Genomic DNA, 24,365 nt, shown 5'->3' with positions numbered 1-24,365 from the left:
TAGTGTGAGAACCAAGGTTATTGAAATAAGAAATGATAAGAATTGGTGGCTGGAGAACTGGAGGGGGAGCCTGCATTTCAAACTAATTGGAGAATGTGATTTATGACTGTTAATTGGAGGAGGGAATTGTGCTTTGATACTATGGGCTCAGGGGAGGGGAATTCACTTTTTGGCTTCCATTGTGTTAGTGCCGAAGCTATGCTTCTCTAATAAAGATTCTTTAAGGTAAACAATGCCTCGAAGTTCTTTGAAGAGTTTCATTTGTTGGAACCATGACTTACTGTATATTTATAACGGTTGCACCATGTTGTAAGCTGTCCAGAGTTTTTAGACACGAGATGGGAGGGCAAATAAATTCCATAATAAATAAACAAAATAAAACATCCTGAGCTTATGTGATCATCATTTGTGACCCTCCCAGCTGGCTTCTGACAAGCAGTCAGTAGACGAAGCCAAGTCTGCTTAATGACTGTGTGATTCATTTAGCAACCGCAGTGATTTGCTTAACTCTGGCAAAAAGGCCATCAAATGTGACTCATTTAACGACCGTCTTGCTCAGCAATGGAAATTCTGGTCCATCTTAAAGCATGCTGGCTTGGGGGGGGGTTGGAATCTGGCAATTGCAGTCCACCCACCTTAAAGCCTGTGGTCGTAAGTAGAGGACCAGCTCTAGTTGGGGAGGTTGGGTGGCAAGGAAAACAGGAAGGATGAAATTATATTTTGCAACTGTCCCTGGTATTTGGGAGCTGTGTCGAGGGACCTCCGAATAATCTGCAAAATAATAATAATATGATAAAATTAACCACCTGATTTTTTAAAAAAAAGTCTCCAAGGGATGTAAAGTTTGAGACACTTTGGAGTAGGGAGAGCAGCTTGAGAAACCCTGTCTTACCCAACCCATTCACTTGTTCAGACATCAGAGTCTTCCCTGGTTACTCGGTAACAGGTGAGGTGGCACCTGTCCTATTATGTCACTCTAAGCACCAGCCAGGAAATGGGAGGTGAGTTCATTTGCCACAGGAAAAAAAGTGAGCGCCCATTGCAGGTACCAGCGCTGGGTGGGAGGGAAGCTGGCTGGATGGGTGCCTCCGTTTTCCCTTCTGCTCTGCTAGAGCCAGGCTGGGGGCTGGGGTGAACCAGACCTGGGCCAGCCAGGAGAGCAAGGTGGGGTGCATTTGGGGGTCTTCTTGGCCAGTTCCTCTTTCTTCATTTGGGGTTCAGGTGAGAAAAAAAAGTCAAAAACCCCCAGCCCCAATTGGCCACTTTGGAGATTCAGTGACAACATGGCCAAATTTCAGTGGCTTCCTTCCTTCCTTCCTTCCTTCCTTCCTTCCTTCCTTCCTTCCTTCCTTCCTTCCTTCCTTCCTTCCTTCCTCCCTCCCTCCCTCCCTCCCTCCCTCCCTCCCATTTCTCCTTCCTTCCTTCCTTTCTTCTCTCCTTCCTTCTTTCCTTTCCTCTCTGTCCTTTTCCTTCCTTCCTTCCTTCCTTCCTTCCTTCCTTCCTTCCTTCCTTCCTTTCCTTCCTTCTCTCCTACCTTCCTTTCTTTGCTGTCCTTCCTTTCTTCCCTCCCTGTCCTTCCTACCTACCTTCCTTCCTTCCTTCTACCTCTCCCTCCCTCCCTCCCTCCTTCCTTCCTTCCTTCCTTCCTTCCTTCCTTCCTTCCTTCCTTCCTTCCTCTCCAGTTCTGAGGGTTGAAGTTCACCCATCTTAAAGGATGTTGGCTGGGGGGATTCTGGGAATTGCAGTCCACCCATTGGAAAGTTACCAAGAAACAGTCCAAAGCTCTCTATGGCACAGAATGATGGGCCGGGAGGATGGGCCGGGAGATTCCAAATTCCTAATTCTTCCACCCACGCAGGAATTCTTTTTCCTGGAAACATAAGGCCAGGGGGAGAAGGAAAGGGATCCCTTGCTATCTATATTCACCAACTTTTGTAGCTTTGCCCAGACAAAAAGAGAAAGAGGCGGTGGGAAGCCAAGAGAGAGAAAACTAATCTGGAGAGGAAAATGCATATTAATTGGGGTGATTAATCATTTTGTGCCAACTGATTAAATTTAAATGCTTTTGCAAATCAGGGGATCTTGACGGGAGCCTTTTTAATTTGCTGGCAAAAATTGCTTTCACAAACAAATGCCATAATTCACAGTTCCCTTCATTTGCTATTTCCTCTTTTTTTTTTTTTTTTTTAAAAAGGAACAAACAAAACCTTTAAAAGCTTTGTGTTAAAAGTGATAAGGCATCCTATAAATGGATTTAATTTGCCCTAATTTTGGGCAACGCTGCTTGAAATTCTAGGGGGATAGTATGGCTGACTCAGAGAAAGAGCCTGCTGCTGTGAACAGCTTTGTCCAGGTCTGCTAAAAAAACAACACATCTATAGGGTAGGCCAGTGCTAGTCCCCTGCCCCTGGGACTGAGCAAACAATGGTTTAACCACAGCCTTTTAGTGATTTCATGGCTGAGGTAACATTGCGGTGGAGATAAACTACAAACTTTGCTTTTTGGGTCCACATTGAGAGTTTCCAGTCTTTGGATGTTTCGTTGGGTTGCCTGATTGAATTGTGAGTCCTCCAGCGTGGAGGGAGAAGCAGATTTTCATGGTCTCTCCCTCATTTCTCAGGTGGTTTCTTCCCCTGAGAATGAGGCTTCTGGTTTTCTGCTTTAGAGGCACAAGCTGATGGAGAATTCCTTTTGGATTTCTCTTTGGGGAGAGCAAGGCGTGGGGGGGGGGGAAAGAGGGGTTTAGCTGTGGAGGGGGGAATTGTGGCTGTGAAAGAGCTGGAAGGTCTTTCTTTGTAATGACTCCCTTTGGGGTTGAATGTGGGGGGGGGGGGGGAAGGCCAGGGGTGCTGCAGGTGAGTGGAGAGAGGATTGTGCCAAAGGAGAGTGAAGATTTCTTTACCTGACACCCCAGCATGATGCTCCGCTGTTTCCATGGGCATTCCCACCCCAATCATCATCATCTTATTTTGTTTTATCCTGCTTTTATTATTTGTATAAATATCTAAATAGCTCAAGGTAGGGAACAGTTGGCTGTTGTGCCTAAGGCGGGACTAGAACTCCTTATGTCTTGTTTTCCTTCTCCTCCTCCTCCTCCTTCCTTTTCTTCCTCCTCCTCCTCTCCTTCTCCTTCTCCTTCCTTTTCTCCCTCCTCCTCCTCCTCCTCCTCCTCCTCCTCCTTTTCTCCTTCTCCTCTTTCCTTTTCTCCTTCCTCCTTCTCCTTCCTCTCTTCTTCTTCCTTTTCTCCTTCTTCCTCCTCCTCCTCTCCTTCTCCTCCTCCTCTCCTTCTCCTCCTCCTTCCTTTTCTCCTTCCTCCTCCTTCTTTCCTCTCTTTCTTCTTCTTCTTCTTCTTCTTCTTCTTCTTCTTCTTCTTCTTCTTCTTCTTCTTCTTCTTCTTCTTCTTCTTCTTCTTCTTCCTCCTCCTCCTCCTCCTCCTCCTCCTCCTCCTCCTCCTCTCTGCAAACCTCCTTCCCTTCTAGCACTGATGACATTCTCTAGTTGGGTCATGAAATGTCTGCCAGAAAACCACCCAGCTCAGAGAGCACCAAGGATCCCACAATCCTCCTCCTCCTCCTCCTCCTCCTCCTCCTCCTCCTCCTCCTCCTCCTCCTCCTCCTCCTCCTCCTCCTCCTCCTCCTCCTCCAAGAGTTTTGTCCAAAAACGCTAAGAAAAACTCAAGATGGCAGGGCAAAATTTGCAGGAAAGCAACTGGAATTAAGCAAGAAGGGGACCTCGGCTAACACAGATCCATCCCACTAAAGGGCTTCAGTTCATCAAAGAAACAGGAATGATCCTCTCTCTATATATATTTTTTCTCCTCTAGATATGCCCATAGGAAGTCGGCACTGAGAAGACACGAGGACATCCTAGCCAAGATGAATGAGGAGGAGCAAAATCACTCAGCCCTTTTAACCAGGGTTAAAAATCCAGCCGAACCGGTAAACGGGGGCTGGGAACAAGGCAGGGAGAAGGGGGGGGGGGAGCAGACAAAAACTTTTATAAAAGGGCCAGATCGATTCCCCCCCTTTCCTTCCGGCTGCTGAGCAGATGTTACTGCATTGCTAGTGGCTGGCATTTGAACAGAAACACTGGTTGAAGTACAGGCAGTCCTCAATTTACTACTGAGCGGTTAGCGGTGTGGTTTCTGTACGCAAGGACAATCCTCTCTGGAAGCTGAGCTAGTGTCAGGGTGACCTCTGCCTCAAGTCCACGTCAATGTGTATTTAACCAGTTAGCCAAGAGTGCTCCATAGAATGCTAGATTTAGTTAGTGACCTATTAACTTTTGTGCTTTTTAAAAATTTATTTACTGTTGCAGTGAACGGTTTGGGAAGAGACTGGACAGTCACTTGTCTCAGGTTCTCCTGCTTGACCGGGGGGGGGGGGCTGGACTAGATGACCTCCAAGGTCCCTTCCAGCTCCTATTCTATTCTGTGTCTGTAGACCTCAAAACCTCTTGGATTTAAGAGACGCTTATATGTGTCTTTCCAGTTGGTCACTGAGAGATCGGGATGGCATGGAATCAAACCCTCTCTCCCAGCATAGTCTACCTGTCAGGGTTATTGAGAGGAATTTTTTTGTCTAGAAAAATTTCAGCCACAGCTTTTTTTTTCTTTCCCTCCCCTCTTTGGGATTTCCCCCCCCTTCTCCTGCAGTAAATCCAACAACCAGCAGGTGGTACTACAGCACCATAGAAAAGATTCAAAGGTGTGAATTTGGCCTATATATTTTTTTGGGAAGGCGCCTGTCTCTTTAAAAACGGTCTTTGCAAAGAAAAGAGCTTTATTGGGATAGGTGCACCCCATATGTGCAGTAATGTTTGGCATGCAGAGAAGGTAGGCATCAAACAGCTGGAAGAAGAGACACCGCGCTAGAAGGCGGATGCTGAAGATGAATTTGGCCAGATGAGAACAGAGTACACCGCAATTTCACTCCCCTGAGCATGTGTATGATGTCAGTTGTCCATTAAAGCCTGAATTTTGTTTTTCCTTAAGGAAAAACAAATTCGAGTCGCCATTTGAAAAAGCACCTTTGGGCCTGGTCCCAGTTAGGGTAGTAAGTCAAGGATTACCATTGGATTGATCTCGCTAAGGCCGGGTTTGGTCTACCTGTAGGAAGAGGACAGATTGGGTAGCAATGGCCACTGAGTTGGGACTCTTTGTGTCTTCCAGGAGGAATTAAAACCAGGGGACATTATTGAGATATTCCGTTCTTCTTGCCAACATTGGGCCCTGTATGTAGGGGAACAGCAAGTAGTCCATCTGGTAACTGAATGTAAGTATTCTAAGCCCTGGGAGGGGGGGGGGGAAGAGGATGTATTGATGGCTTTTTGCTCTCCCATTAGTGAGAACAATTAGCCAGTGGAAGGGCTTGCCTCCAGAATTGTGGGTGCTCCATCACTGGAGGCTTTTAAGAAGAGACTGGACAGCCACCTGTCTGGAATGACATAGGGTCTCCTGCTTGAGCAGGGGGCTGGACTAGAAGACCTCCAAGGCCCCTTCCACCTCTTGTTATTCTGTAAGGGTCTCCAGCTTGGACTAGAAAACCCCAAGTTCCCTTCTGTTATTTTGTGTTCTGTATGGCTTGCCCTTCTCCTTATTTCTCTGGACAAAACGGTGGCAGGAATTGGGTATGTCGAATCTAGTGAAAAGATGGATTAGTGGTGACACAGTTCTAACAGTTGAGGGGCTGCCCCAAAGAAGAGGGGGCTCAACCTATTCTCCAAAGCACCTGAAGGCAGGACAAGAAGCAATGGATGGAAACTAATCAAGGAGAGAAGCAATCTGGAACTAAGGAGAACAGTTAGAACAATTAACCAGTGGAACAGCCTGCCTGCAGAAGCGGTGAATGCTCCAGCACTGGGAGTTTTTAAGAAGTGACTGGACAGCCATTTGTCTGAAATGGTATAGGGTTTCCTGCCTGAGCAGGGGGTTGGACTAGATGACCTCCAAGGTCCCTCCCAACTCTGTAATTCTGTTAAGCAATAATACTCTATTGTCAAATGTCATGAAATCTGTGCCAAAGCCACTGCATGGCACCATCGTTTTTGGTTAACAAAGAACACACTGGAATATAACAGAGGGAGAATGTTATGCTTTGGAGCATGGCCAGTGCAAATTTGGGGTGGCCTTGGCGTGGACATGAGCCAAACGTCCTTTCCTCGTTCCCGGGTGTGTGTGTGTGTGTGTGTGTGTGTGCCTGCTGATTTGGGCAGCTTTTCTTCTTGCTCTCCAGGTGAACATTTTGCTGATGGGTCTCCCAACCCCTTGGTGATCTTATCCGAGAGAGTATGCGTCAAGAAGGATTGGCTGGAAGACGTGGTCCGGAAGGACAGGTACCGAGTGAACAATAAACATGACGAGACACACCCACCGCTACCCCTCTCCAAGATCCTGTGGCAGACGGAGGAATTGGTCGGAAAGGAGATGCCGTACAGCCGGAGCAGCCAAAACTGTGAAAATTTTGTTATGGAGCTACGTTATGGACCGGAAATGAGTGAACAGGTGTGTAGCCTGGCCCGTGAAAGATGAGGGGGGGAAAGGCAGGTTGCGTGTACAGAAGTGAAGGAAATCAGAGAGGGGGGTTCTGGACCAGCCAGCCAGCCCCTGGGAGGGTGGGAGTCAGGCTCTGCCAGGAAGGGCTATGCTGGTTTGTAAGTTTGGGGCTTGAGTGGCAGTGGAGTGTATTGGTTAGAGGAGTCTTTCCCCATTCAGTGCCCTCCAGGTTTGGTAGAATACACTCTTGTCTCTTTCTCTCCCTTTCCTTTCCTTTCCTTTCCTTTCCTTCCCTTCCCTTCCCTTCCCTTTCCTCTCTCCCTCCTTCTCTTCCTCCCCCTTTTCTTTCCTTTCCTCCTCCCCTTCCTTCCTTCCTTCCTTCCTTCCTTCCTTCCTTCCTTCCTTCCTTCCTTTTAATTTCTCTCTTTTTATATCTATGTATTTAAGTCCTTCCTTCCTTCCTTCCTTCCTTCCTTCCTTCCTTCCTTCCTTCCTTCCTTCCTTCCTTCCCTTTGTTGAAAGCTAGCTGGTTGAGTCACAAATGATGATCACATAACCCTCAGAAACTGCAAACCATCATAAAAACATGCCGGTTGCTAAGCGCTCAAATTTTAATCACGTGACCACAGGGATTCTGCGAGGGTCGTAAATGTGAGGACCATTTTCCAGTGCCATTGCAGCTTCAGTCACTAAGCGAATGGTTTTAAGCTGTGGACTGCCTGCAGGGAAGCAAATGTAAGACAGAGCCATCCCTTGCATACTTATGAAGACCTGCTATTTAAGTCAATGAGTTTCACTCTAAACTATGCAATCTCATAGAGGCTCATTCCCAAGTAATTACTTCTGAGCTTAATGGGACTTTTTCCTTGGATAAATTTTGGAGGGCACCCTAAAATGGAGCAAGCAGACATTAAGCGAGCGATAGCTGCACATTGGGTAGAAAGGAAGACTTCCATGCCAGGCTGGGAAAGAGATCTAAAATTAAACCAACATTGCTGTTTTTATTTACAAAGAGCGCTGAAATATCACAAGCTAATCGATGGATCAATTTTTATGATGCATGTACCAATTAAAGAATCTAATGCGCTGGTCAGCCTAGCATGCATTGGGGAGAATTTTTTGCTTCCTGTTATCCATCTGCTGATGCATTTTAATAACAGGGAGGAAAGATTTAACCGTTGTGCCTCCGGTCTATGGGGAGACATGCTTATGTCTGAAAAATATAACCCACAACTGGTCAAAAAATGTTGTGAGCCAGTGAGATGGTTTGTTCTTGACAGATTGTTTCCTAGTGGTCAGAAAATGCCATACAGGCAGTCCTCGACTTACGACCACAATTGAGCCCAAGATGTCTCTCGCTAAGCGAGGCATTTGCAAAGTGAGCTTTGCCCCATTTGACGACTTTTCTTGCCACCGTTGTTAAGCGAATCACCACAATTGATAAGTTAGTAACCCAGTTGTGAAATGAATCTGGCTCCGCCCCATTGACTTAGCTGGTCAGAAGATCACAAAAGGGTCACAAAAGATCACAAAAGCAACGGTCGTAAGTATGACTCAGTCTCCAGGGGTCTGAAATGTGATCACATGACCCTGGGGATGCTTCAAAGGTCGTAACTCTGAAAAACAGTCTCAAGTCACTTTTTTCAGTGCTGTTGTTGACTTTGATCCGTCACTAAATGAATTGTTGCAAGTCGAGGACCAAAAACATTGCCCAGATTGCTGAGACGGTTTTCCATCCACCCCGATTCTTGAAATATGCTGTCCACTTGAGTTCCAGAAGGTGGTAATCCGGCAAGCAAATTTAGAATTTGATTTGGAGCCTGAAGTCAAGCTGGAGAATGTCCCAAATGGGCCAGAACATTGCTATTTAGCATTAAATATATATATATAAACATGTTTTATTCTCTTGTATAACTCAGGGAAAACTTTCAGGCCAGCCTAGCAATTCCCAGAATAAAAAATACGGGTAGTTCTCAACTTACTACCACCACTTAGCCTCGAATTTCCATTGCTAATCAAGACACTGGTCAGTTTTGCCCCATTTTACCATCTTTCTGGCCACAGTTGTTAAACAAATCACTGCAGTTGTTAAGCGAGCAACACCGTTGTTAAGTGAATCCAGCTTTTCCACTGATTTTGCTTGCCAGAAGGTCGCCAACGTGACTGTCATAAATATGAATCAGTTGCCAAGCATCTAAATTTTGATCACGCGACCAATGGGTACTACAATGGTTGTATGTGTGAAACATGGTTACAAGTCACTTTTTTTTCAGTGCCGTTCTAATTTTAAAGGCTCGTTAAAACAAATGGTTGTAAACTGAGGATTACCTATAATCAATAGAGAACGTCATTAGAAATACATCTATGGAGCAAGACAAACATTAATGGCCAGAAAGAAAGTGTCTATTAAAAATCCAAAAATGCAAAATCGGATGAAAAGGAAAACAATAATAATAATAACAGCAACAGAAGGATTTTTGCAATGGTGGTGAATATCTGTAAGATTTCTTTTTAAACTTCAAGATCTTTCAGTAGAAACAAAGTAAAGAGCGACAAAGATGATCGGGGGACTGGAGGCTAAAACATACAAGGAACGGTTGCTGGAATTGGGTATGTCTAGTTTAATGAAGAGAAGGACGAGGGGGGACAGGATAGCTGTATTCCAGGATCTCAGGGTCTGCCCCAAAGAAGAGGGAGTCAAGCTGTTCTCCGAAGCGCCTGAAGGCAGGACAAGAAGCAACGGATGGAAACTAATCAAGGAGAGAAGCAATCTAGAATTAAGGAGAAACTTCCTGACAGTGAAGACAATTAACCAATGGAACAACTGCCTCCAGAAGCAGTGGATGCTCCAACACTGGACGTTTTCAGAAGAGAATGGACAGCCATTTGTCTGAAATGGTATAGGGTTTCCTGCCTGAGTAGGGGGTTGGACTAGATGACCTCCAAGGTCCCTTTATAACTTCATTATTCTGTATTCTCAATCACTTCCCGTTGCTTACTTCTCTGGGCAGAACAGTTGCTGAAATTGGGTATGTCTAGTCTAATGAAAAGAAGGATCAGGGAAGACATGATAGCAGCCTTCCAGTATCTCAGGGGCTGCCCCAAAGAAGAGGGAGTCAAGCTAGTCTCCAAAGCACCTGAAGGCAGGACAAGAAGCAATGGGTGGAAATTCATCAAGGAGAGAAGCAACATGGAACTAAGGAGGAATTTCCTGACAGTTAGAACAATGAACCAGTGGAACAACCTGCCTCCAGAAGTGGTGAATGCTCCAACACTGGAGGTTTTCAAGAAGAGACTGGACAGCCATTTGTCTGAAATGGTATAACAACTCCTGCCTTGAGCAGGAGGTTGGACTAGAAGACCTCCAAGGTCCCTTCCAGCTCTGTTATTCTGTTAAACCAAGCTGGGAAGAATTTTTCAGATCTGGATGGCCAAACAAAAAAACATTTCTTATTTTCCATTTCCTGGTAATGAAAACCACCTCCCTTGGCTAATTTAAGAGACCTTTCACATGGGTGAAGGGAATCCTGTCTCTCCCACATCCCCAGGGTTATAAGTATTTGTGAATGCTCCTTTTAAGAGCCGTTGGTTTGATTTTAAAGGCAGATCACAGGATTTGCCGTGGTGATATCTGTTTGCTTCCTGTTGAGAGGTACTTGGGTAAGTCGATAGGACACAGTGGGAAGTGCAACAAAATGTGGTAATGCGGAGTGCTTGTGCTCAGGATCCCCGCCAGCCAATGGGCCATGCCCTTTCTCAGACTATCTATTTCATTATCTCGCCCAGACTCAATTTACTGGAGATGTCATCCATCTCCTCAGAACCATCAGCGTCTGAGTTGGTGACTTGGGGGTTCGCAGAAATTAGACCTGGTCTTCTGGATATGTTTGTGCTGCAGAATCCATGGTTGAACCTCGTAAGATAGAGACAGATCCTGTTCCAGATTGGAGACCAAAGTTAGCCTGGCATTGTCATGCAATGGTCCGTGCTTCAAAAATATATATCATTCTCCACCCCATAGAATCAAAGAATTATGGAATTGGATTCAACCACAAGCCCCAATTCCATTTTGGGAAGGAAAACCAAGTCAATTATCCACGAGGGTTGATTGTCTAGCTTCTTCTTAGAAGATTCTAAAGTTGCAGGATTCACTTACCTCTATAAATGCAGAGTGTTCCATCAGGAAATCAACATTGAAACAAAACCTATGCATTTGCAATTTCTAATCACTATTTCTAGTCCAAATTCCCCAGAAGATTCCTGACCACCTTTCCTATGACTTCTTTTGAAGTGCCTGAACCCCAATATCATGACTCCCCTCTCTGTCATTTCCCCTGACAGAGCATCAGGAGACGCATTTAATATTTTTCCCCATCAACATTTCAATACAGTAACCAATCTCGGCTGCTGTATGTATTTATTCTCTGGATCTTTTTACGGTTTAATAGTTTTGGAATCGGGAGTTGCCCAGAGTCACTTAATTGAGTTGGGGCAGCTATAGAAATGGAATAAATAAAATAAAAATTAAATCATGGAATTCTCTCTGCGCCACACCCAAGGGAGTTAAGGGTTGAATGCAAGCTAAGGATTTTCAGCAGGACGTTGAAGAGCTCTGTTCACAAGTATATTGTGTGGTTTTGCACATACTGCTGAGTAAATCCCATCAGAATGGGAATGCACATGGATAATGAATAAGGGGATACTTTGGGGGGAAGATACTGCTGACAATAGTTGCAAAAAAAAAATAGAACCCCCCCCCCTAAGCTAAGGATGAAACAAAGAGATGGACCAGAGATGGACCAGGATGTTGCAAACACACATCACCCTTTCAAGGTTGACCTTCAACTTAGTTTTTGACCCTCAAGGTTAGAAGATGGTCCAAAGGTCATCGTTTTTGATGTATCTGGTGCATTATGGTTGAGGGAGCAAAGTAAGTCTAGATTATGGAAGAGAAGGATAAGGGAGGACATGTTAGCTGTCTTCTAGTACTTTGAAGGGTTGTCACAGAGAAGAAGGGGTCTACCTATTCTCCAAAGCACCAGAGGGCAGGAGAAGAAGTAACGGATTGAAGGTTATCAAAGAGAGACCCAACCAAGAAGTAAGATTTCCTGACAGGGAGAACAATTAACCAGTGCCTCTGGAAATTGTGGGTGCTCCACAACTGGAGGCTTTCAAAAAATAGACGACCATTTGACTGGGATGGTATAAGATCTCCTGCCTTGAGCAGCGGGTTGGTTTAGAAGACCTCCAAGATCCCATCCAGCCCTTTGGCTCTGTGTTCTATGTTCTAGTCCTCTGTTTCTTTTCCCCCTTACAGGAAGAAATCAAACCGGGAGACCTGATAGAGATATTCCGTTCTTGCTATCAACACTGGGGTATCTACGTTGGAGAGGGCAAGGTTGTCCACTTAGCCCCTGAATGTGAGTTTCCATGGAAACCAACAGGCCCAGCATGAGGGTGTTTGGGACTCCACCACAGATCAAATAATAAATAACCATGATTATCTCAGTGGGACACTCACTGAGGCGCAGCGCTCAGGGGTGGAGTTTGCCCAACAGGCTTTAACTAGGTTAGTTAGCGACCTAGTGACTGCCTTTTCACCAAGGGAGATTGTTCGGTGCCAGTGCTGCTTCGTTTCCATTTCAATGTACTGTGAAAGCACGGAAAATGGGTTAATCTACTAACCAAATTAAAATGTGCTGCTCACAGCCAAAGGACTGTTTCTCCTTCACGTTTAATTCACTTCCCCGTATAATTTTGCCTGGCCTTGTTTGCAACTCAGCCTGGTTACTTCGCACTGTATTAGCCTAGATGAAACGGGGTTTGGATAGCTTGCAGTCCAAGACGTCTCTGTATCTTGTTGTATTTTTAAATTGTCCTGTTCGTTGCCTTACTGCTTTAACCTTTTATAACAATGTTTTATCAGATTGTAAGCCGCCCAGAGGAGTGGCAGTGGAGATGGGCAGCATGTACATTGAATAAATGAACGAATGAATAAATAAAAGGAATATTCTGTGGGTAATGATGCAGTGAATGTGAAATCACCTCCTTTAAGCCCAAATTTCAAACCTGAGCTAAAAATATTCTCTCTTAAGATGTGTGGACTCCCCGCATTCTCAAACAGCCAATGTTGAGCAGAACTGGTCTGTCTGGTGGGGCATTGCAAGTCTATGTGAATGCAGCAACTGTGTATTGTGAATCAGGAGTTCAGCACACTGTGTGAATTCAACCTCCTTCCTTCCTTCCTTCCTTCCTTCCTTCCTTCCTTCCTTCCTTCCTTCCTTCCTTCCTTCCTTCCTTTCTTTTCCTTTCTCCCTCCTTCCCTTTTTCCTCCCTCCCTCCCTCCCTTCCTTCCTCTCCTCCTCTCCTCTCCTTTCCTTTCTCCCTCCCTCCTTTCCTTTTTCCTCCCTCCCTCTCTCTCTTCCTTCCTTCCTCCTCTCCTCTCCTCTATCCCTCCCTCCTTCCTTCCTCGCTCCCTTCCTTCCTCCCTCCCTGCAGGTGACCGTCTAGCGAACGGGGCTGCCAGTGTACTGGCGGTCTTGTCTGACCGAGCGTACGTCAAGAAAGACTGGCTGGAAGTGGTGGTGCGGAATGACCAATACCGAGTGAACAACAAACACGATCATACACATCCCCCCCTGCCCCTAACCAAGACCCTCGAGCGGGCGGAAGAGCTGGTGGGCAGAGAGATGCCCTACAACCTGACCAGCCACAACTGTGAACATTTTGTCATGGAGTTGCGGTACGGCATTGCGATGAGTGATCAGGTACGATGAGATATATTTGGGAAGCTGCAACTCACAAACAGGTCGTTCCCGATTTACAGCCATAATGGGGATCAGAATTTCCATTGCTAAGCAAGGCAGTCGTTAAATGAGTAGTGCATGATTTCATGATGTATACTTTTGCCACAGTTGTTAAGCAAATCCTTGCATGTTTACACAAATCACGCAGTTGTTAGATGAATCCAGCTTTCCTCCATTGACTCTGCTTGTCGCAAACTGGCTGGGGAAGTCACCAACGGTGATCACGTGATCCCAGGAGGTTAATCATGTGACCTGGGGGATGTTGCAACAGTCATAAGTGTGAGGACTGGTTGCAAGCCCTTTTATTGCATGGCTCTGGGGATGCTGAGATGGCTGTCAGTGTGAAAATCACTCCCAAGTCCCTTCTTTCAGTGCAGTTGTAACTCCAAATGGCCACCAAATGCATTGTCGTAAGTAGAGGACCATCTGTAGTAGTGTTAAATCCAGAGCTGATCCTATCACCTGGCGAAGTGAATTCAAAACGCAGCTAAACTCTTGGTTATTTCTTTTGTACGGATTGCATTTTTTGCGTCTCTGAGGAATGGAAACAGCCCCTATAGATGGGTTCTTGAGGAGAGACAGTCCTTGAGTTACGACCATAATGGAGCCCGCCCATTAAGTCATAACAATCCTAAGATATTTTTGTGGAAGTCAATCACATCAGGTCCATAACATCCCTTAGAGAAATCCGTGAAATCTGTGAATAAGGCAGAAAAACAGAAGCCTCCTTTCCCAAGAAGGGGAAGCTTCTGAGGGACCACGTGGCCCATTTTGACGCCACATTATTCTTTTTGGCGGTTGGGCTGTGAAAGAATGTGGAGAATTCTTGATTGGTTTGTTTTTTTCAGCCTGTAGCTCTTAGATACACCTCAGTCTTCCCAGCCACCGTCTGTAAAATGGGCTCAACCGTAGGATGCGCTTTTCATCACCTTCTCTGTCCTTTCTTGCAGGTCACGGAAGCCATAGCTGTGGGAACAATTGGCATGATGGGTGTGGCAGCCGCCATGATCCGATCCGCGGCCAAATGGCGCAAGCACTACAACGAATAGCTGGTGGGGAGGGGGCCGAGGCCTCCACGGCAAGATCTTTACCAGCTCTGGGGGTGTTTGGACTGCCTAGTGTCTTTTATTTGCCATATTGTTTTCAGACCACCAGACCAAAAATTAATCAGATTTTGTGGCAGAAAGCCACCACCCGCATCGTGCTTGGAGCCAATAAAACTCTCTTGAGGACTTAATGTTTGGCAAAGCCCTGCTTTGGTGAGGAAGAACAGTATTTTTAAATTCTATTGCTTTTTTGGGTGCATTCAGCCCCGACTGTTGGAAGAGACTGAACTCAAAGGCATTGTGGGTAATGTATTAACTCTTTATAAGAGTAATTCTACACCAGAAATTTAATAGTGGTTGGTAGCCATTTTTTATTCAAAGGGGTGTGCGTGTGGGCACAGACCGTGCCAGGAGAGAAATACTGACAGCTGTCATAGAATTTATGACATGTGCTGATAAGATGGCTTGGTTCTGTCCTGTGGAACACTTATTTTCCAGATTTAAATACTGCTTTTCTTCTAAAATCTCAAAGCAAGGTAGCTTGGGCTAAGAGTTGGAGGCTCAAAAGCTAACTTTCCAGTTGAATCTGAGTCATGGCTACCTTCATTTTCAGTGGTGGCTTCTCAAAATGTCTGAACCCACCTTTTCTTAGTTGTTTTTTTTTAGTCGAAGACAATGTTTCTCAACCTTGGCATCCCTTTTAAAGCATGCTGGCTGGGGAATTCTGGGAGTTGAAGTCCACCCTCTTAAAGCATGCAGGCTGGGGTATTCTGGGAGTTGAAGTCCACCCCTCTTAAAGGATGCTGGTTGGGGAATTCTGGGAGTTGAGGTCCACCCCTCTTAAAGCGTGATGGCTGGGGAATTCTGGGAATTGAAGTCCACCTATCTTAAAGTTGCTAAGGTTGAGAAACACTGGTCTAAGACATTCAGGATTCCCAAGGCAGCAACGACTTTCTATCTTCCTCAATTCTCTCCGAAATTGTGCCTGTTATTTGATGAGCTTCTAGCTTTCCAGCTGTTCTCACACTTAAGCATTTACTGGTGGGAAGGCGGCTGAAGTTGCATGACCTGAATTTGCAAACTTGTGAAAGACAGAAGAACGAGTCGCCAAAAAAGCCCACCCATTCTGCTTCCAGATTATCCCCATCTCCAAAAGCCATGCCTCGTCGGCAAAGCTGGCTACCTTCTCTCTCCTGCTTGCGCAACCTTTGTTCTTGCAGAAATTGGAACACCTTGTTTTGTCCCTGGAAAATCCCAGGGGCGGCTTTTGATGATTTCCATTTCCGGGGACATAAATTTAAATAGATGGGCTTATTACTTTGCGGAAAGAAGAGAGGAGAGGCTGCTTCTTGCTGGCCTCAAACAGCTCTCCATACATTCTCGTTTTATGGCTAGAGATAATGAGATTGTAGAAATGCCGGGGAGAAGCCAGACTTAGAAGGATAACTACAAGATGGTCTTAAAAGTCGGTCAGCTTGCCTGGGCTATTTCTTGAGTTGGGGGGGGGGCAGGAGAGAGAGGAAGTCAAGGTGGGATAGGAAGGCAGTTGAAAAATCAACCTGGAAAAGGGTTTCTGATCAACCTTTCTGCCAACTGCAGTAGGAAGTCCGACACATAAATGAGAAATTATTCTGAGAAAATATTATCAACACAAACTCAAAAAGCACCTGAGTTTTTGGACATGCGTGAACTTTGCAAGTGTCTTGGAAGCCCTCCTATCCGATGGTGGTGGTGATAGATGAGCCCACTCAAAAAGCACATTTTGGGGTCAATTGGTGAGTTTCCCCTTGCTGCTCTGCCTTCTAAAAAGCGTTTTAGGGGCTGCGTTGCTACCTACGGGATCTGCAACATTAAACCACCAAGCGACTGTGTTCTTTCTTGATTGTGTTTTTATTTGCCTCAATTCCGGTCAAAGTAGCTCATGTTGGCTAACATTATAAATCAATATGAAAATCACATCCCATTTAAAATCATAACAATTTCTACCCAGCCCTAAACGGCAACAAATGACAGATAACCGCAGTAAGCTGACCGCCGGAATTGTATATGTGATTATAAAATCACCAGGCAACAATTTTTTAAAAAATACAGAGTCTAATAAGAGGGGGGAGAGCTTGGGTATAAAAATAGGTGTTTAACATCTTCTGAATGCAACACCCAAGAAGGAGCGTTACAAAACAAGCTTGTTGTTGCATTAACACACTTCCTGCTTACGCACAAAATATCCAAGCAGACTTTCTCAAGTTATCTTCGTTTTCACATCTAGGATACTCCGTGAATGGGCATACTGGGTGAATGGATTCCCATCTGGTGGAGAGCTTAGCTCCGAACGGATGTAGAGGTGGAATAACTGATCTTAGTGTCCTTCCGAGCCAAATGTAGGCTAAATGTAAGTTGGCTGGAGAAATAACATGTGGACTACTTAACATCAACCTGAATGGACACCCTGAGGCTTCAACCTGAGATCCTGTTGAACTTCACCTCCTGACCACCTCACCAAGGTTGAGGAATGCTGGGAGTTGTAGTGCACGCTTACCAAAGGGTGACAACATTTGCATTGTAGGTTGCCTCATTGGGCTTTGTCAGAATAACAGAGTTGAAAGGGACTTTGGAGGTCTTCTAGTCCACCCCCCCTGCTCAGGCAGGAAACCCTATACCATTTCAGACAAATCTCTTCTTAAAAACGTCCAGTGATGGAGCAGCCACAACTTCTGGTGGCAAGCTGTTCCACTGATTATTTGTTCTCACTGTCAGGAAATTTCTCCTTAGTTCTAGGTAGATTCTCTCCCTGATTAGTTTCCAGCCATTGTTTCTTGTTTTGCCTTCAGATGCTTTGGAGAATAAGGTGACCCCCTCTTCTTTGGGGCAGCCCTTCAAATATTGGAAGAGAGCTATCATGTCATCCCTAGTCCTCCTTTTTCTTAAACTAGACATATCTGATTCCTGCCGTTCCTCGTATGGTTTTAGCCTCCATTTCCCCTAATCATCTTTGTTGCTCTTCTCTGCACTCTTTCTAGAGTCTCAGCATCTTCTTTATAATCTGGCAACCAAAATTTAGGATTCTCCCAATTCTAGAGCATTCTGGAAAAGGGAAAGTTCTACGAGTCTTCTCAATCTTTCTCTGCATTTTTTTTCTCCTTTCGAGATTTGAAGCTGAGATAGCACCACGCCATTAAACCAGTGAGATCAATTTTTTTCTCCAAAGGCGAGAGTGGATTTAGCTCTCATTAATCCCGCTCAGCCTTCAACATCAACATTTCGGAGTTGCCAGAATTAAACCTCAGGAATATAACGTCTCTAAGGTTAATCTGCGATACTTCATCCACCCCTTTGAGAAGGACCTGAGGTCCTTCTGTGTCTAAACCTAGACACAGTTTCAGGGCAGGGAAAATTTAATCAGGACTGATGGAAAGATTTTTCTTTCATTTTTCTCATTCAATAGCAACTTCAGACTTCCTTGAAGCTCAGCAGGTAAATGAATAGCTTCCAGCAACTGGCTTTCCTTGCATAAATCTTCTTTCTTGCTTTGAAAAGGTGGTTTTTTTCCTGGCAGGTCAGATCAAATGTGGGCAGCCTTTGGAAATAAAGCTGGCAATCTTCCTATCTGGAGTTCTCTGCATTGTTGGAATCTTCCCTGTCATTATAAGGTCTTTGCTGGCCTGAAGTTAGCATCAATTCACAAGATTGCTGTTGACCTACAAAGATTTATGTAACCTTGAGGGCCTCCTGGAAATGTCTTGGCTCAGCCCTGAATGCGGAATCCCATGTTCAATTGTTAACCTTTGAAGTTCAAAGGGAGAAGGTGTAGGTGCAATTTGGTTCAAGTGCCCATAACTATACTTGGAGATTAAATAGTGGTATCCTTTCTGGTGAAAAGTTTCCTGGAGAATAGCAGAGGGAAAAGCCTGTTTTAGCTGAATCTTCTACTTGTAGACCACATGTTCAAGGAGCGCCAGTATGTGATCCTCAAGTCAAAGAAGCAGTAGTGAATCCATTATTGAAAAGAAGGAAAACGTACATTAGAGGAGAAATTTGCTGACAGTGAGAACAATTGACTCTTGCTTTCAGAAGTTGTGGATGCTCCATCACTGGAGGTTTTCAAGAAGACATTAGACAGCCATTTGTCTGAAATGGCATAGGCTCTTCTGTTTGGACTAGATGACCTCCAAGGTCCCTTCCAATTCTGTTATTCTTTCTGGGCCCAAAGATCACCTCAGATGGGGACTGCAGCCAAGAAATTAGAAGACGCTTGCTCCTGGGGAGGAAAGCTATGGCAAATCTAGACAGCATACTAAAAAGCAGAGATATCACCCTGCCAACAAAAGTGCGTATAGTCCAGGCCATGGTTTTCCCAGCTGCAATGTATGGCTGTGAAAGTTGGACCATAAGAAAGGCTGAGCGCCAAAGAATGGAGGCCTTTGAACTATGGTGCTGGAGAAGACTCCTGCAAGTCCCCTGGACTGCAAGGCTATCAAACCAGTCAGTCCTAGAGGAGATCTAACCCTGACTACTCTTTAGAAGGCCAGATCCTGAAGTTGAAACTCAAATACTTTGGCCACCTAATGAGAAGGAAGGACTCACTGGAGAAGGGCCTAATGCTGGGAAAGATTAAGGGCAATAGAAGAAGGGGACGACAGAGAATGAGATGGCTGGATGGAGTCACTGAAGCAGTAGGTGTGAACTTAAATGGACTCCAAAAGATGGTAGAGGACAGGAAGACCTGGAAGAACGTTGTCCATGGGGTCGCGATGGGTCGGACACGACTTCGCAATTAACAACAACAACAACAGAGCTCTTGGTGTAGACCAATTATCAACAGTTTTGGTCTACACCATAGCTCTTGGTGTAGACCAATTATCAACAGTTTTGAGGTTCACCTCTCTGGAGTTGAAGAAAATCTGGGCTAGGTGTATTATCAGCCTCAATCTGCCAGCACTCATATACTTTTCTACTTGTTCTGCTGTCCAAGGACCAGGTAGGTCAATATCAAAATAGTAGATAGATTGTTCCTCAGAGCAGAGCAGCTGAAGAATTACAACTACATTGGACTACTTGGCTGATCTTGGAGGAACTGCAGTGGGAAAGATGAGATCTATCCTGGAATCATGAGCAGACTGAGAAGGAAATGGAGAACATCTTAAGATGTTGGGTAGGCTGAGGGACCTCAAGATCACCCTTGAGATATGCAGAAGACAAGTGGGCAAACTCAGCAAACAGCTCTGAACAGAATTCCTCCTTTTCATCTGATTTTGGTCATGGTGACAATGTCTCCTTGCTTTCCACATCCTAGTGCCCATTCCAAGACAAGCTTCACACTGTTTTTTTATTTTTATTTTTGGTAGGTCACTTTGTGATGATTGGAAGCCTCTCCAAATATTCCAGGTATTTTTGTTGGCAAATACTAGCCATATATCAAAGTTAGCTTTTATCCAACATCAGCCCCTGGAAGCTACCTTCGGTCACTTTTTTTTTTTTTTTGCAGGTGTATCACTTCTGTGAATCCAAAGGATTTGATAAACACCCAATTAATCTCAACTCACCTGGAACCATGGTTTAAAAACCCAATTGCTTTTACTTCCTCTTTCATAATTCCTGCCACTGGCATCGCAATCATTTCTCTCTATGATATTTATGAATGTTTGCTGATATGTGCCGTCATCTTGACTCGATCAAGTCGCCAACATTAACCTACGGCATGAAAATTGCTGCTGAAATTATAATTGGGTTTGAACTAGATATACCAGCCCTCTCTTTAATTGCTTCCTAACATACCAGTTGCCTTGGCAACCTTGCTTGTGTGTTCCGTTTTACCTGCAGCATGGACACTGAGGCCATGCCTTCAATCATATCTTGATTATTCGGTTTCCTTGGCAACAAGCAGTTCCTTGCAGGAATTGGTTGTATCCATTGGGTTGTGTTACGGGCAAACCACACTGTATTAGATCCTGAAATACAGTCTTGCCTGATTGCCTGTCAGAGTTTAGGACCATCAACTGCATTTATTAGGACTCGGGATAATCTGATTGCAAGACTTAAAAATCATTTGCTTAAATGGAACAGAATCCAGTTTTCAGAGTGAATCATCAAGTTTTAATGCCTCAGCTGTAATCAGCTGCTCTGCAATTGATTCAAAGATTCAGTAAACTCTTGTGTGTGCAGTCGATATTTTTTGCTTTGTTTTATAGGATCCATTTGATTTGGCAAATCAGATTATCCAAATCGGAACACAAAACTCAGGTGATTCACGTACTTTAGTGGTTATTACTCTAAATCCATTCATCATTGGCTTGCTCAACTATCTTTGATTTGCTTTTCTGTGGATATGCTATACATCATGTAGAAAGGAGTTGCTTCAAGGAAGACTAGCGTTAAAAGGAGAAATGTGTGTAAATGCATTTTCTCAACACCATCCTATTTTTTAAAATTAAGAGCAAAGTGAGAACATTGCAATGAGCTGGTTTGTGAAATTCTCCTAGTTGATTAGAGATTTGGAAGAATATGCAAATAAACCTTTACACTATAAATCATATTTAACTATTAGATATCTAAAGCCAGTTTGGTCTAGTGGTTAAGGCATCAGGCTAGGAACTAGGAGACCATGTTTTAATCTTGTCTTGGCAACAAAGCCAACTGAGTGACGTTGGGCCAGCCACTTCCTCTCAGCCCTGGGAAGGAGGCAATGGCAAAACATATCTGAAAAACTTTGCCAAGGAAACTGCAGGTACTTGCCCAGGAATCTCTGAAAATAAGACACAGTTGAATGAAAGGGGAAAAAAGGTGTCTATCCTACATGTCATTCCCCAAAATGTGGAATGTGCCCCAAGATTTTTGAGAAGAGTATACCACTGCTTTAATCTTACAGAAGTATAATATTTTTTCGTGCTTATTTAAATATACGTTATTGAAATTTTTACAAAAGATAAAATAGAAGAAAAGAAAAAGAAAAGCATTAAAAGGAATATTCTGAAATGCGTAAGTGGTGATCAGATATATCACCACACCTGAACTGACTTTCAATTCAATTAAAATACAAATAAAACAAAATTAAGGCTCACCTCATCCCTACCCACCAGTGTTTTTGAGTGCAATCCTAAGCAAATTACAGCTGTCGGTGGGAAAATAAGCACATCACAATTTTAAAGTAGGTGTAGACCGGAAGTAGGAGAAAGTAAACTGAGAAAAGAACTGGACGGCAGACCTGATTCCAGGACCATGGACAGAGAATAAAGAAACCAGACATAAAATCGTTCAGGAGTCTTATTCATTTATCGCGTTTTAAAACTGTCCTCCTTAATCACAGAGGGACTTTGCGTGGTGAGCAAATAAAATGCTAAAAATATAAAACATAAATTACAGCAAGGGACTATTGTACAGTACAGAAGAGAATGGAAAGGTGATGTCTCTCAGTTACAGATGGCCTTCCAGTTAGCTCTGTCTCTAGACCAGGGTTAGGCAACCTTGGCTCTTTTATGACTGGTGGACTTCAACTCCCAGAATTCCTGAGCCAGCATGGCTAAGCATGGAAACCTCTCCCTTTCCCCTCAGCATGGCTGGCTCAGGAATTCTGGGAGTTGAAGTCCACAAGTCGTAAAAGAGCCGAGGTTGCCTACCCCTGCTCTAGCTGAAATAGAATCCTGCTACTGCATAGTTAATATATAATTTATATTGTGATGCAATTTGATAGTACTGTGCTTAGTTTCATATGAATACCAAATAAAAATCTCCTCCTCCTCCTCCTCCTCCTCCTCCTCACAAACCCCATTGGCTGCTAGCACTGATTATGTTACCTAGTTGGGTCATGAAAAGTCTACAAGAAAACAATCAGGCTCAGAGAACATCACAAACCCCACAGTCCTCCTCTTCTTTTCTGCCTTCCTTCCTCCTCCTCTTCCCACCCTTCCTCCTCCTCCCATCCTTCCTCCTCCTCCTTTTCCTTCCTTCCTTCCTTCCTTCCTTCCTTCCTTCCTTCCTTCCTTCCTTCCTTCCTTCCTTCCTTCCTTCCCTCCTTCCTCCTCCTTCTCCTCTTCCTTTCTTTCTTTCTCATCCTCCTCCTCCTCTTCCATTCATAGAACATGTTGGAGGAATCCCACCTTCCGCTGAGTTTATCTCCCCTGAAACATTAGGTTTCCTCCCCCCCTTTACTACAGTATTAATGTTTTACACTTCTTTCTCTGTGTCTGATTAATTTTGCTGAAGTTGACTTCTAGGCTGTGGAACAGAAGATTGCAACTTCATTAATTAGTTAACACAGCTTGCTTCCCCAGCTTGAGTTAAAAAAAATTAATAATCTGTTATTTATTTATTTATTTATTTATTTATTTATTTATTTATTTATTTATCCTATCTATCTATCTATCTTTCTATCTATCTATCTATCTAATTAACTTTATCTATTTATTTAATTTCACACAGGCAAGTCCTTGACTTACAAAACCTTCATTTAACTATCGTTCAAAGTTACAACGGCCACTGAGAAAAGTGACCTGAGGCTGGTTTTCATACTTACGACCATCTCAGCATCTCCACAGCTATGCGTAAACGGTTGCAGCATCCCAGGGTCACGTGACCACCTTTTGCAATCTTCCCAGCCAGCTTTTGACAAGCAAGGAAGCCGAATTCACTTAACAATTAGCAGTGGTTCAGTTAACAACCCTGGCCAAAAGGATCATAAAATCAGGCACAGTCTTCTTAACAACTGCCTTGCGGGTCCTAATTATGGTTTTGAGTCAAGGACTACCTGTATATCAAATCTGGAGACTGCTTATGTCATTCACAGAGAGATTCTGCATTAGACCAACATGGTATGTTTAGTTGTTATGAACTAAGAATGTGTGTTTGTTGGTTGACTTAACATGTTCTGTTTATCAAACCCAGCTGGAATAAAATCTGGAAATTTAGTTCATGCAGGAACTAAATTAAGAAGCTTTTAAGTAAATAGATATCCTAGGCCAATTTGCTTTGATGGAACTTGCTGCCTATCCCAATAAAGGCTCAGAGTTTCAAATGGGCAATGTCACCTTTTATTTCTAGTTTATTTTTGGGGACAACAGAAGCAATTACAAAACCATTTAAAATCTGGAAGGCAGCCAAAGAATTTACATGTCTTATTTCTCTCAGTGAGGCAGTGATTTAACTAAAGTTTTGGATATTATTATATCAAGGATAAGATAATCAGGGAAAAACTTGTCTTATTTCATCATCTGTATCTTAAAAAATAGACTAATTTTATTTTGCATTCCAGCTTCTGTTCTATTCATGAAAGGCTATAATTTGATACATTAAAAACAACCTATTAAAAGAAAAAACTCTGGATAACGATGGCTGCAAACAAATTCTCTTAACTTAGATATATTTTCTTTTGAATTTTTTGCTGTTGAATCATACCAAGGGTTGCATGACCTTTCGGTCACATGATTCTTTTTACTTTGAACCTCATGAAAATGAATTGGACGTATTAAAAAAAAATCAAAACATAACATTGCATTATCACAAAACACCCAAGAAACAGATGGGGGCCACAATCCTCAAAAGTTGCTACTGAATTATCAAATGGTAATACTACAGCAAGGAAAATAAAACTAAATACAAAGGATGTGCAAACCAGCCCACATCCAGTTCAAATTTGCATTATGATGCCGGGTTAGTTTAATTTAAACTTTTGAATGAAATTGCCCAATGGAAGAGTATATTCCTCAAAAATCATGCATGCCCTCGGTATGAAAGATAGTTTTGTATCTGTGATGAATGCATCCTACAGTTTTAAAATAAGCTATTTGGAAGGTGCCATACAGCTGCTTTTTTAAAAAAAAATCCAAATTACACTTCTAGATTCTAGAGTTGTGAATCTGGTGACCTACTTAGACTATATAAAGGCTTGATCATTTGCATAAAAAACAAAAGAAACTGTTTTTTTCCAATTTGCAGAGAGAGCATCACAAAATCTCGAACCTTAGTTCTAATTCAGTGTTCTAATTTAAAAAAAAAAAATAAAAGAGCTGAGCTTCTTGCAACAGTGAGTTT

At 43.7% G+C, this 24,365-nt stretch overlaps 1 protein-coding gene across 5 annotated transcripts; it reads left to right on the top strand.

Annotated features, from left to right (window-relative positions):
* The first annotated feature begins 846 nt into the window (after positions 1-846).
* LOC120317045 lies at positions 847-20,170 on the top strand. Of its 5 annotated transcripts, XR_005559123.1 has the most exons (8): positions 1,030-1,045; positions 3,824-3,938; positions 5,171-5,273; positions 6,234-6,502; positions 11,811-11,913; positions 12,992-13,260; positions 14,250-14,649; positions 19,828-20,170. XR_005559123.1 is itself a non-coding variant. In XM_039363293.1 (7 exons), exons 2-7 carry the CDS (start codon positions 3,876-3,878, stop codon positions 14,346-14,348), a joined length of 906 nt encoding a protein of 301 aa, XP_039219227.1. In that variant the 5' UTR covers positions 847-1,001; positions 3,824-3,875; the 3' UTR covers positions 14,349-15,032. The 5 variants fall into 5 exon arrangements, 4 of the variants coding, with proteins under 4 accessions (XP_039219227.1, XP_039219225.1, XP_039219228.1 ...); XM_039363293.1 differs by lacking the exons at positions 1,030-1,045; positions 19,828-20,170 and adding an exon at positions 847-1,001 and having other exon boundaries at positions 14,250-15,032; XM_039363291.1 differs by lacking the exon at positions 19,828-20,170 and having other exon boundaries at positions 14,250-15,032.
* The last annotated feature ends 4,195 nt before the right edge of the window (positions 20,171-24,365 follow it).

The sequence above is a fragment of the Crotalus tigris genome, unplaced genomic scaffold, assembly GCF_016545835.1.
Source record: "Crotalus tigris isolate CLP2741 ecotype Arizona unplaced genomic scaffold, ASM1654583v1 scf7180000019553.37968852642:3898890, whole genome shotgun sequence".
NCBI lineage: Eukaryota > Metazoa > Chordata > Lepidosauria > Squamata > Viperidae > Crotalus > Crotalus tigris.
The sequence above is the reverse complement of the archived record's forward strand: the minus strand, read 5'-3'. Positions and strand labels throughout refer to the sequence as shown.

Bases quoted from the DNA above. Each gene is read 5' to 3' on its own strand.
- LOC120317045 (XM_039363293.1), top strand. From the start codon at position 3,876: ATGAATGAGGAGGAGCAAAATCACTCAGCCCTTTTAACCAGGGTTAAA. The intron at 5,274-6,233 runs GTAAGTATTCTA...CTTGCTCTCCAG, and splicing joins AGTCCATCTGGTAACTGAAT to GTGAACATTTTGCTGATGGG. The intron at 6,503-11,810 runs GTGTGTAGCCTG...TCCCCCTTACAG, and splicing joins GACCGGAAATGAGTGAACAG to GAAGAAATCAAACCGGGAGA.